This window comes from Suncus etruscus, chromosome 1 (genome assembly GCF_024139225.1).
Source record: "Suncus etruscus isolate mSunEtr1 chromosome 1, mSunEtr1.pri.cur, whole genome shotgun sequence".
NCBI lineage: Eukaryota > Metazoa > Chordata > Mammalia > Eulipotyphla > Soricidae > Suncus > Suncus etruscus.
Window position 1 is genome coordinate 27,589,071 of NC_064848.1, and position 14,033 is coordinate 27,603,103.

Below are 14,033 nucleotides of genomic sequence, written 5' to 3' on the forward strand. Positions count from 1 at the left end.
ATTATTTGGAATGTTGGACTTTGTGGGACTTGGGTGGAAATTATCTAAGAAAGGCTTGTGCATATTCTCTTACAACCTAATATCTAGTTGAAAGATAACCCTTAAATAAATGAATATAAAATAGAGAATATGCTATTTATTTAATTTAATGCTATTTAATGCTATTATTTAAAGCTATTCTTTAGATTTAATGTTATCAGAAAATTATGAATATATATATAGTATATATGTTGAACATTGAAAGATTATAGGTAGTTGGCACTTGTATTAGACCAGCACATAGAATAAGGACCAATAAACTTGGATGTAAATGATAAATATGACATAAGAAAAGAGTGCTGTGGGAACTGAGAGTTACAACTCCATCAAGAGAGCCTGAGCAGAAAATAAGATTAGTGTTTTTGCAAACTGCTAGATAAAAATAGGCATTTGAGTGGGAAAATGATAGCTGTTCAGTTACTAACATATTCAAGATGAGATTATGGTGTAGGTTTTCAATGACCTTTTAGCTTTCTACACATAGTTCTGGGAAACTATTAGAAATATTTAAACAGAAAAGTAAGAATATTATTTTAATATATCACTTAAATATTTTGTTACTGTTAATTGAAAACATGATAAAACCATTGACAAAAAATAAGGTATTATAGAAAACTCTCCAAAATTAGGCAATGTCACAAATTGGATTAGAACTATTGAGATGCCAGATTAAAGAAAACTGATGTTGTCTTTACCTAAATTTTAAACTTCAAGGAGCTTTTACTCCTTCTAGATTTCATTTTTATAGAGAGCAAGCAGAACCAAAACTACATGACCCCCCCCCCCTTAACTTTGGGAGAGAAGCAACATATTTTTCAAACTTATGAGTAAGGCACATAAAATATTCCAGCACCACATGTTCCTTTTAGGTGTTTACTTTCATTAGACATTATCCCAATATCCCTTACCTATCTTTAATCCCAGTAGTAAGCTTAATACTAAACACAAATTCTGAGTTTCTGTTGCCTTTGAGCATTTATTACAATATTCTTTATATTCTGCTATGAGATATATTATTCTGTCTGTCCCATTCTTTATGACCTGTTTTACTCAAAGTGATACTCTCCAGCTTAATCCACATTTTAGCAATTTTATTATTTCATTTTTCTTACTGTTGAATAGTTTATGTGTCACAGTCTCTACCCAGTAATCTACTCTTGAACACCTGTTTCCAGATTTTGGCTATTGGAAATAGTGCTGCAATGATCATAAAAGTGAAAAATGTATTTTGTAAATAGAATTTTGGAGACGTTGGCGTGGAATTGCTATTTTTCCCTAAGTTTTTGAAAAGTGTCCATATTATTTTCAAAAATTCTTGACCACCAGCAGTAAATGAGCATGTTTGTTTGTTTTGGGGCAATACCTGGTGACACTCAGGGGTTACTCCTGGCTATGCCTTCAGAAATCGCTCCTGGCCAGGGGGACTATAAGGGACGCCAGAGATAGAACCAGGTACGTCCTGGATCAGTTGCATGCAAGGAAAATGCCCTACCACTGTGCTATGGCTTCAGCCCCAGCATCTTTTTTGTTTTGTTTTGTTTTATTTTGTTTTATTTTGTTTTAAGGTTACACCCGGTGATGCTCAGGTGTTACTCTTTGCTCTGCGCTCAGAAATCGCTCCTGGAGGGCATGAGACAACATTTAATTCTTGTTTTGGTTTACATTTCCCTGAGGATAAATGATAGAGGTTTTTTTGTTTGTTTGTTTGTTTCTTTAATATAGAGTTGGCATTTTTTGTGGCTATCTGTATATCTTCTTCAAACATGCTTTTTCATATCTATACACCATTAATTGATAGGGTTGATTGGTTTTGTATTTTTTTAGTTTGTCAGGGGACCATATTGGGATGCCGGGATTCGAACCACCGTCTTTCAGCGTCTAAGGCAAACGCCGTACTGCTTCTCTATTGCTCCGGCCCCTTACCTGCCATTTTAAAAATCAGTTTTGTGTGTATGGTTTGTGATAGTGTGAAATTTTTGATATTAGCATCATGTTATTCATTTGATGCATGATTTATAAACATATTTTTCAATCTATTGGCTGCCATTTTAGCTTTTTATTATTTCTGTTATTGTATAGATTTAATATGTGTTTTTTAATATATTTATATTGTACTTTATACTGTTTTACTCTTATTGTAATATCCATAAGTAATTTTAAGTTTGATATCAATGAAGTAATATCTGATTTTTCTTAGGAGCTATGTTTATTGCCATATGTATGAAATTATTTTAGGTCCTAAATTTAAATCTTTATTTATTTATTTATTTATTTATTTATTTATTTATTTATTTATTTATTTATTTATTGTATTTTGGGCCACATCCAGTCACACTCAGTGGTTACTCCTGGCTATTTGTTCAGAAATTGCTCCTGGCTTGGGGGACCATATGGGACTTCAGGGATCGAACTGCAGTCCATCCTAAGTTAGCCCTACCTCTTGTGCCACTGCTCCAGCCCCCTAAATTTAAATATTTAATCAATTTTGAGTTACCATTTTAGACTGCTAAATAGCAAAATACATACCGGTATTTTGTTCTTTTTCATGTAAAAATCAAGATTGACCTTAACTTTGTAAGTTATATTTTACTAAATATCATGCCTAAACATTAAGTAAGAAACAATTCTTTTTCCATTTAATATTAAAGTCTGTTGAATTTATGTCCTTTTTATGAGCAGTAATTATATATGCAAGATTTTTATTTCTTATTTTTTCATTTTTGATCCATCTGTTTAAATGTCTATTTTATGTAGTACACATTTCTGTTTTGTTTCTTTGTTTTGGGGTTACATCAGGCAGCGCTTAGAGGTTACTCATGGTTCTATGCTCAGAAATCGCTCCTGACAGACTCTGAGGACCATATGGTATGCAGGGATTCAAACTAGTGTCCTTCTGCATGCAAGGCAAATGCCCTACCTCTTTGCTATCTCTCCAGCCCATGTAGTACACAATTTTAATTACAACTTTATGATTTATTTTGAAATTAGAATTATGATTTCTTTAGTTTCTATTTTTTATAATTATTCTATTTATGTTCATATATATGAGGTTCCTCACAAAATTTACTTTTTTCTGTAAATATGTTTTTGTAATTTTTATATAAGTTGAATGTAATTTTGAATATATGACTTTTAACTGTATTAATTCCTCCCATCATGAACATGATATACATTTATATTTGTTTTATCTTCTTTGATTTATCTAATAAATATTTCAACATTTTTATATATATTTAAGATTTTAAATGTATTTTTAATAATTCTTAACATTTGGGTTTGTCAAATATGTTCTTTATTATCAGACTCTTATATTCCATATTTACTTTCAAATTATTTTACTCCAAATAGGTTTAATTTTGTCAAATATTTTTAAAGTGCTTGTTAAGAACATTTAACATTTTTCTATAGGAATAGAGCAGCAGGTAGTAAGACTCGATAGCCAAGTGTTAACCAAAAATAGAAGTAAATGAATGTGCTTTTCATATGATTAATATGGTATATAGTACTAATTATTTGTATAAATTGAAGTTTTTAATTTATCTTTAAATTTGCTAATATATTGTTTTATCTTTATTTTTTCAGAAACATTGACTTTTTTTTTTTTACTTTTTTTGTACCTTTTATTTACTTTTAATGCTGAATGTTTAAAATGAATCTGAAGCATTCACTTGTCTTTATTAGCTGGGAAAGGCTTGAGAATTGGTGTTCATTTTTCTTTTAAATAATTATCCTGTTTTTTTTTTAATTCATTTTCTTCTTGTTATTGTCATGTTCAAATGTTTTTACATCATGAAATAGTCTTGGTAGGTTTCATGATTCTAGGACTTTGTTCATTCCTAACTAGTTCAACTTTCTGAATTTATAATTAATTACAGTCTCTGATGATCTTTTTATTTCTACTGGCTTTTTGAGGGATATAATAAATAATCAAAGTTTTTATCAACAATACAAAAATGAATATTACTAGATTACAAATACATATTGGCAGGATTGGTGTATTTCTTATCTTCTTTTTTTTTTTTTTTTTTAGTTTTTGGGCCACACCCAGCGGTGCTCAGGGGTTACTCCTGGCTGTCTGCTCAGAAATAGCTCCTGGCAGGCATGGGGGACCATATGGGACACCAGAATTCGAACCAACCACCTTTGGTCCTGGATCGGCTGCTTGCAGGGCAAACGCCGCTGTGCTATATCTCCAGGCCCTCTTTTTTATCTTCTAAAAGAATATATTTCTTGTCTCATTGAGCTTCTATAGAATAACTTAACATTCTTTAGATTGTCAACGCATTATTTCAATTTCTAATTTTCTGGGAACACCTTTCTCCTTTACAATACAACTACAGTAAATTTATTGGGTAGGTAACGTTATTTATTTATATATGCTAGATATACAGTACCAATTTTTAAGATAATATAATCAGTTAAAACTACCAAAATGGGAGTAGTAGGAATAGGAAATAGAAATAAATAGCCATGCTTATTCACATTGATATATTTAGTAGAAAAAGAACAATAGAGGTGGCATCCAGAGTAATAACTGGTGATATCTGGTGATAATATGGGTCAAGCCCAGGCTCTCAAATGCCAAGTTTATGCTCAGATGAATGAGCTATGTCTCAGGTTCTAATTTAGCAGGTGTATACAAAAGCTTTCTTAAATCCCCAGTACTCCATTTACATTGTTTAGAGTTATTATACTTCTAACTACAATGGGACTTGAAAGAAAAAGTTCTGATGAACAGAGAACTGCAATGAGAGTGGTGATTAAATATCTAAAGTTCTTGAATATGCTTAAGATACTGAATACATTTAAAATGTTTTCTTTTGGCTTGTTGTTTTTTTGTTTGTTTTGTTTGTTTTGGACCACACCTGATGGTACTTATGTAATGTTTTACTTCAAGCAGTGTTTTCAGAAACTTGTAAGTGATATCTCTCTGTCCCTTCTAATGTATCTTTTAAAAATTACATTTTAATTTTTTTTAAATATGGAACGCTTTACGAATTTGCATGTCATCCTTGCGCAGAGGTCATGCTAATCTCTGTATCATTCCAGTTTTAGTATATGTGCTGCCGAAGCGAGCACTGAAAAATTACATTTTAATTTAAGGTAAAATAAATCTTATCTTTTGTACCTCAAATATATGTGAATGTATTTTAAATTAGTGTAAAATATTATGCTATAATTATCTAATGTGCAAAGTATTATCAAATACTCCACTAATTTTATAGGTGTTTTTGTTATTAATATAAAAACCTTTTTTTTTGTTTGTTTTTTGGGCCACACCCGGCATTGCTCAGGGGTTACTCCTGGCTGTCTGCTCAGAAATAGCTCCTGGCAGGCACTGGGGACCATATGGGACACCGGGATTCGAACCAACCACCTTTGGTCCTGGATCAGCTGCTTGCAGGGCAAACGTGGCTGTGCTATCTCTCCGGGCCCATAAAAACGTTTCTTCATTGTATGACTGTGAAACTTTTCTTATGATTAATATATTAAGAATGTCATATTTAATTAAGCACTCACACCAAGTAACTTCCAAATTTCCATTATAATTATATCTATTGAGACCCTATTTTCATATAATGAAACATTGTCAGGATCGGGAATTTGAAGATCAATATCTTTTGGGATAATATGCCCATCACATTGTCTAAAAAATGATCAGTGAAAACTAGAAAATAATTTTTTGTTTTTATAATTGAAAGTTTTGGCTTAAAAATTTCTCACTACTTACTAAGAGGTAGCTCTTGTTAAAATGCTGTCATTTGTAATAAAAAAAATTTTAGAGACTAAAATGAGACATTTGATTCTTTCTGAATATTTTAAAAAAACAAGTGATATTATTTCTAAAACTAATTGACAGCAGAAATTGCTTATTACCCTTTTAAAATGACCAAAGAGAACATTGTGTAGCATTAACAAAATTGGACATCTTGCTGTTTTAAGTACAACCTAATGTAATTATTTTTATTTATTATAAATAACAGTATACTTTGGTAAGCTAAAAAAAAGACAAATTTAAAATATAAATTGTTTAACTTCTGATTATTGTGAATAGTGATTTAACTGTTTGCTAAATTATAAATTATATAATTAATTAATAATTCAAGATTATTGAAAAATAAAGTTTATAATCCCCCAGTTAAGAATGGCTATGCGTGGGGCCAGCGAGTTGGCGCTAGAGGTAAGGTGTCTGCCTTGCAAGCGCTAGCCAAGGAGGGACCGTGGTTCGATCCCCCCGCGTCCCAAGCCAGGGGCAATTTCTGAGCGCTTAGTCAGGAGTAACCCCTGAGCATCAAACGGGTGTGGTCCGAAAAACCAAAAAAAAAAAAAAAAAAGAATGGCTATGTGGTTTGAAGAATAATACTGTAACATTTAGATTGAAAATTTATAAACGTATATAATTATACAAGTAGAATACATTTGACTAGAAAGAACTTGGGACTGAAGAAATGCTTCTTTAAATGTTGTCTAAGAAATCATTTATACCTAAAATATTCTGTAAGCTATATTGAAACCATTTATAATATACAATTATTGTTAAATGTGGTCATAACTATATCAATTGTATCATGTGCTTTACACAAGGCAAAAATCTCTCAAAGTAAAATACCTCCTCTTTTGTTGTCATTGTAACTTGTTTTTAGAAAAGAAAGTATTAGGATGCTATAAAAACATTGCTCTATAATGTTTCATTACTTAAAAACATACTACATTAAAACATTTTGCATTGAAATGCCAGCATTTTTCAAAAAGTATTATAAGGAAAGAATTAACAAAGTGTAAGCAAAATCATGGTCTGCTTCTAGTATCTGATGGTAGACACAAAAGTTTATATACATTTGCCTGTATCAAATGATCCAGGATAATGTTAAAATATGTGAATATTGGCTGCAAAAAGATCTTCCTCCTAGGACACTGCCAAGAATATAAAAGGAAACTGTCTAGTTTCATAAAAGTTTAAAAAATCATTAAAGACAAACATTTTGAGAAAGCTTATAATTGGCAAAAAATATTAGTAAAATTTTAAGTATAGCAAATAAAGAATTTGTGAAGTACTTTTCAAAATTAAGGAACTAAACAGATCTCAAAACCTGAGTGATAGCAGGTAAGCTTGCCTTGCATGCAGCCAACCAGAGTTCAATTTCTGGAATCCCATATGGTCTCCCACCTGAGGTGGAAGTCCACCTGAGGTGACTACAAAGTACAGAGCCAGGAGTAACCCCTGAGCACCATCAACTGTGGGAGTTCCCTCTCCAAAAAAAATTTTTTTTCAAAAAAAAAAATTATGAGTAAGCAATTTTTAAAGAAAGACATATAAAATTTAACCAACATTAAAAATGGTAGTTAATAAAAAATTAAAAATATAAAAAACTTATTTTTATATTTAAAATTATCTATTTTAAAGCCATAGATAATGTTCAATCTTATAAAGATTAAAATATTTATAAGTAAAAAACATATCTTTACGTAGTGGAAAATAGGAATTTTCAAAGAGTACCATATAAGTTTAAATTTATCAGGTGTTTTTGAAAAATACTAAAACAATATATTAAAATATTAATGTGTAACTTAATTTATACAGAAAATTCTATCATTTCTTTAGCCTAAGAAATAATTAGTACTGTGCACAATGTTTTATCAAGTATTTAAACTTGCAATGATGATATAAAAATTTAAAAAATCATTTGTATATTACTTTATTCAATAAGTACTTTATGTGCACTAAAAATGCGCTGGAGCTGTAGCATAGTGGGCAGGGCATTTGCCTTGCACACTGCTGACTCAGGTTCAATCCCTGGCATTCCATCTTGTCTCGATGCCTGCCAGGAGTGATTCCTGAGTGCTGAATCAGAAGAAACTCTGAGCACCACTAGCTATGTCCCCCAAACAAAACAACAAAAATAAATACACTAAAAGTGTTAAGATTACATGTATGCATTTAAGGGACATGTAAAATATTAATTATAAAAATATTGTTAAACAGTCAAATATTTACAATATTATGGGTATGATACAATTTATGAATGAAAACACATGATATGTAGTGTGTGTAGATACAATTTATGTATTATTTTCATGTGGTCAACTGAGCTAACTAAAGATAATGATAATTTACTCTAAAAATAAGAAAACTTATTTTATTAGGAAAATGCAAAATGCATTCTTTTTTGTTGTTGTTATTCTTCATTTCTTACTATTATTTTGTTTTTTATATTAAGATCTCCTAAGAAGTGCTTAAGGGTGGGGGGGGGACTATGAGACATTTCCTTTGATATCCATTACATTTAGAACATGAATAAATGTCAGGGCCAAAAAATATGATGCTACTCAGGTGCTTTTATATCAAGAATACCCTGATCACTCCTGCTGCTCAAGGGAAGAAAAAAATTAATAAACGTTAATCAGATGTGAACAGTCTGAGGGTTCAATGGAAACATTAGCATCAACATAGAAAGACAAGTTTAAAAGGCAATTTAATTACTGAACATGGAGAAACCAATAGACCTTTAAACTAAAAATACAAATTTTGAAAAGATTGTCATAATATTGTCATAAAAACTTATTTATTCTCAGATACCAAAAATAAAGATGATACATTTAATTTTATACATCACAATACTTCTTTTTTCTTTTTTTTTTTTTTTGTTTGTTTTTTTTGGGACCACACCTGTTTGATGCTCAGGGGTTACTCCTGACTAAGCACTCAGAAATTGCCCCTGGCTTGGGAGGACCATATGGGATGCCGGGGGATCGAACCGAGGTCCTTCCTTGGCTAGAGCTTGCAAGGCAGACACCTTACCTCTAGCGCCACCTTGCCACCTCACCGGCTCCATCACAATACTTTTTCTCCTAAATACTTTACTTCTTTACCAAACTGCAAAGTTGATTCTAAACTCACAGAATTAGAAAAAAACTATTTGCTATTTGAAAAAAAGATGATTAAGTTCTTTTCAAGAATTATAATACTGGGATTTGAAGATTATGTTGTTTATTTTTGTTATTATTTTGCCTTAAATATTTGAGATATCTTACCGTAGATGAAATAAGTACATGCATTTTTCTTTTCTAGCTAAATTCCATGTGGATTTTTATCATTTTTTTAAGTTTACAGATAGTGTGTATAGGTAATATGTATATATATTTTTTTGGAAAAACAATCAATTACATTGTTGAAAAGTAATGCATTGCTCTGATTATTATTTTTTTTAGAATGCTTTCTTCAACTAAATAATAGGTTTTAAATAAAACAGTATTTTTGTTTTCTTCTAATTTTTACATAAAATATACAACAAAGGTGAGAAAAGGTAAGTATAAGTCTGATATAGTATACTATTTATCAATAAGTACTTAAACAATATTTTTTTTTTTTTTTGGTTTTTGGGTCACACCAGGCTGTGCTCAGCGGTTACTCCTGGCTGTCTGCTCAGAAATAGCTCCTGGCAGGCACGGGGGACCATATGGGACACCGGGATTCGAACCAACCACCTTTGGTCTTGGATTGGCTGCTTGCAAAGCAAATGCCGCTGTGCTATCTCTCCGGGCCCTAAACAATATATTTAACCTTACATTTATAAACCATTCGAGACCATACACAGAAACAGAATAACGAGAAGTAAAAAATTACATAATGTAGAAAAAAGTAACTTTTCTATTGAATACAGAAAAACTAAAATCCAACATAATTGAAGGCATAAATTTTATCCACTGAGAAACCCAAATTTTAGTACATAATAAAATTTCATACTTTTTACTTCTATCTGCAATGCAATAATGCGTAAGAATTTACACTGATTCAATTTTTTACCATTATATAATAATGGAAATGATTTATCTGGAAAATATATCTAAAGATCTAAAAACTATTTATTGGGGCTTAAGTGATAGCACAGGCGTAGGGTCTTTGCCTTGCACATGGCTGCCCCAGGACAAACTGGGTTCAATCCTTGGCGTCCCATATGGTCCCCTGAGCCAGGAATGATTTCTGAACGTACAGCCAGGAGTAAATCCTAAGTGTTACCAGTGTAGACCAAAAACAAACAAATAAAAAAAAAAGATCTAAAAATATTAACATATAAAGTTCTTATAATTATAACTATTGTATGAAAATTTAATGACATTTGCCTCAAAAGAAACTATTTTTAAATGTTCTCTACCCTTAATTGACATGCACACAAAAATATTCTTTTTTTTGTTTGTCTGTTTTCTGTTTTTGTTTTTTTGGGGGGTCACACTCAGCAGCGCTCAGGGGTTACTCCTGGCTCTATGCTCAGAAATCGCTCCTGGCACACTCTGGGACCACATGGGATGCTGGGATTCAAGCCACTGTCTTTCTGCATGCAAGGCAAACGCGCTACCTCCATACTATCTGTCCGCCCCCCCCCCAAATATTCTTTTTTTGTTTTGATTTTTGGGTCACACCGGGCAGCACTCAGGGTTACTCTTGGCTCTACGCTCAGAAATCACCCCAGCAGGCTTGGGGACCATATAGGATGTCGGGATTCGAATCAACTTTCTTCTGCATGCAAGGCAAAACACCTTACCGCTGTGCTATCTCTCCGCCCCCCCAAAATATTCTTGTGTGTGTGTGTGTGTGTGTGTGTGTGTGTGTGTGTGTGTGTGTGGTTTTTGGGTCACACCCGGCAGTGCTCAGGGGTTATTCCTGGCTCCATGCATGTGGGACACTGGGATTTGAACCGATGGCCTTCTGCATGAAAAGCAAACGCCTTACCTCATGTTATCTCTCTGGCCCCAGCAAATATTCTTTTTTTTTTTTGGTTTTTGGGTCACACCCAGCAGTGCTCAGGGGTTATTCCTGGCCCGAGGCTCAAAAATTGCTCCTGGCAGGCACGGGGGACCATATGGGACACCGGGGTTTGAACCGATGACCTCCTGCATGAAAGGCAAACGCCTTACCTCCATGCTATCTCTCCGGCCTCAGCAAATATTCTTAATTATTTATTTGCCCAGTGATTGTTTCAGTGGTGAGATTTAAAAAGTAAAAGATAGTCTGAGAACAAATGTTTCTTAAGGATATTATTGTTAAAAGAATTAAGGTGATCCAGAGAGAGCACAGGACAAATGTATAATTACATACCTTGAAAATGAGTATTTAATTTTATATTCATTATAACTAAGATAAATGTTTATTTCAATAAAGTGTCACTCAGAAAATCTCGGAATATAGGGGCTGGAGCAATAATAGCAAAGCAGGTATGGCATTTATCTTGTATGCATTTGACATGGTTTTGATCACCAACATCCCATATTGTCCCCCAAGCCATCCAGGAGTGATTTCTGAGTGCAAAGCCAGGAGTAACCCCTGAACACTGCCATGTGTGGCCCAAAGACAAAAATAATAATAACATTAGTGAACAAATGGAAAATAATTAATATAATCACAGAACTAACAATGAATATGATAGGACTGGCATAGTTACAAGCTCAAAGACGTTTTTAATTCTAAATAGTAGAAGTAAAACAGAATATGATGGGTAAAATAGAAAATAAATTTGAAAAGATACAGACACACCTACAGATGTACATTTAGTACACTTAATAATATTACCGAAATAACTTTAACATTAGTATTTTTACATATTTAAGAACATATCCTCATTCATCACTAGCCCCCAAATACATATATACTCTACTATACAAAATACACAAAAACCAATGCAAACAGGAAATTAATTAGGATGGATTTTTGAAATTCGTAAGAATCAATAAATTTTTAGGATGCTTATTAAATTTTCATTGAATTGTTCCATTTAAACACTCATTAAGATATTACAGTTTCCATTTAACCTTGTGAAACTCAATCACCATAAAATTTTAAGGTTAAACAAGCTTTACAAACATCTCATATGTTACCAAAACATAAAAGATTTTTTTTCATATTATGTCAGTAAATATAATTGGCAACATTTTAAGTTAAGTAAAAGGGTAAAATATCAAACTTTATATAAATACTGGTCATATATCAAACTTTTATATAAATACTGGCCCGATGCAGTGGAAGAAAAAGTAATTTCTGAATTAATATGTTGAATATACTTACTACAATTTTCAGCTTTCCTATTGTCCCGGATCACTATTCTTTGGTTGATAGTACTAAAAAGTATTGTCCAATTGATGGTATGATAATAACACAAGTTGCTATTGTCAGTGATATAGATGTTCCCAGCACTGATTTCCTTCAAGGACTGGAACTGTAGAGAAGTAATACCTTGTTGCTTGAGAATAAGTAAGGAAAGGCCACTGAAGAGAAGGAAGGAGGAAAAAGAAAACACTGAATATTTTCTGGCTATGAAATTCATTACTGCAGTAAGGTAAAGATGTCACTCTTAGTCTACTATGTTGAGTGCGTCAAAAAAAGACTGAATCAATTATTCTGAATTAATTATTGATTTTTTAGCCTAATATACTGACATTATAAAAAAGCAACAATTTGGACTCTAAAGAAAAATGTTCATTTTTAGAAGCATTAAGATTCATTTTGTATCATTAGCTCTAGCTACATATTACTTACTCTACTACTCTCTGACATTTTTTTGTTATTGTTGATTTTTTAATTTATGAGGATTTACTCCTGGCTCTGCTCAGGGATCTCTCCTTGCAGGGTTTGGAGAGAAAACATGGTGCCAGAAATTGAACCCAGGTCATCAGCATAAAAGGCATGACCCTGCCACCCTGTTCTACAACTCATTCCCAAACCCCAAAATTTTATATACACTCCTAAGGAATTTCGCCATTAAGACTGAATTATTAAAATTTTAGAATTATAATTATCTACTCAACATATATATTTAAACATGACTTCAATTGAAAACTTTACTGAGGTTTACTTTATACTTCAAAATTCAAATTAGTACAATATAGTAATGAAAAAAGATATGTTAGGATAAAATTTATTAAACATTAAAAATATATAATTCAGGGGCTGGAGAGATAGTATGGAGGTAGTGCATTCTCCTTGCACGCAGAAGGTAGGTAGTTAGAATCCCAGCATCCCATATGGTCCCTGGAGCTTGCCAGGAGCGATTTCTGAGAGTAGAGCCAGGAGTAACCCTTGAGCCCTGCCGGGTGTGACCCAAAAACCAAAAAAATAAAATAAAATAAAATAAAATTCAACTAAAATATATTCTCAAAGGGCTAACACAACTGGGGGAAGCATCTCCACCCTCTAAGGAAACAAATGTTCAATTTTAATATAATTTACACTTTGTGATAAAATTCCTCTCCCAGGGTTGGAGAAAGAGGAGAAAGGTTAAGGCACCTTGCATGTGCCCAAACCTGGTTTAACCTCTACACTCTGAGCACTGCAAGGAGTGACTCCTGAACATACTAGTAAACCTGAAGTATTGCCAAGTACAGCACCTCTCATTAAAAAATAAGGCAGAGCCAAGAGATAGTAAAGTGGGTAGGGCACTTGATTTGCATGTGCCTCACCCTGGTTTGATTCCCAGCACCTCAGATGATACTATGAGCTTATGATGCATGATTCTTTAGCAAAGAGCTAGGATTAACCCCTGAGCACAGACAGATGTGGCTCCCACTCCCATCAAAAAACAATTCCTCTTCCATTCTCTAAGGAAAAATATCAAATGACTAAACACCAATTAAATAATAAACATCATTTTACATTATGGAAGTCTAAGCTGTACCTCTTGAATCATGTATATTTTAATTGTATGTATATATTTAGTAATTATGCTATGTTAGTGATATTTAGTATTTAATTGTGTCAAACTTCTGTTTGTTCAACAGAACTGTAGTTTTCTTTCTCAAATCTTTGCTTCATCATAACCATTTTTATTGCTGTTTATAATATGAGCATAGCATCTTGAAAAATTCATGAGTAGTTAGTATTTCAGCTTTGTTTTTCTGTTAAGTTACTTTCCTTTTATATTGTTAAATAATTTAAAATTGTGTCTATTTTAAAGCAAAATTTAATACTTTCTATAAAATATAAAATTATGATCATAATGTTTGAC

General features: G+C 32.3%; 1 protein-coding gene and 1 non-coding gene across 2 annotated transcripts in view; both read right to left on the reverse strand.

Moving 5' to 3' along the window:
* ERBB4 (erb-b2 receptor tyrosine kinase 4) overlaps positions 1–14,033 on the reverse strand; it is a 1,143,943-nt gene that overhangs the window by 341,190 nt on the left and 788,720 nt on the right. Inside the window, exon 12 of the mRNA XM_049784132.1 lies at positions 12,098–12,297. Within this exon, the coding sequence (XP_049640089.1) occupies positions 12,098–12,297 (200 nt within the window). The remainder of the gene's footprint in view (positions 1–12,097; positions 12,298–14,033) is intronic.
* On the reverse strand, positions 5,015–5,118 carry LOC126028180 (U6 spliceosomal RNA). The gene has a single exon (XR_007502397.1). It is a non-coding gene; the product is annotated as a U6 spliceosomal RNA (small nuclear RNA).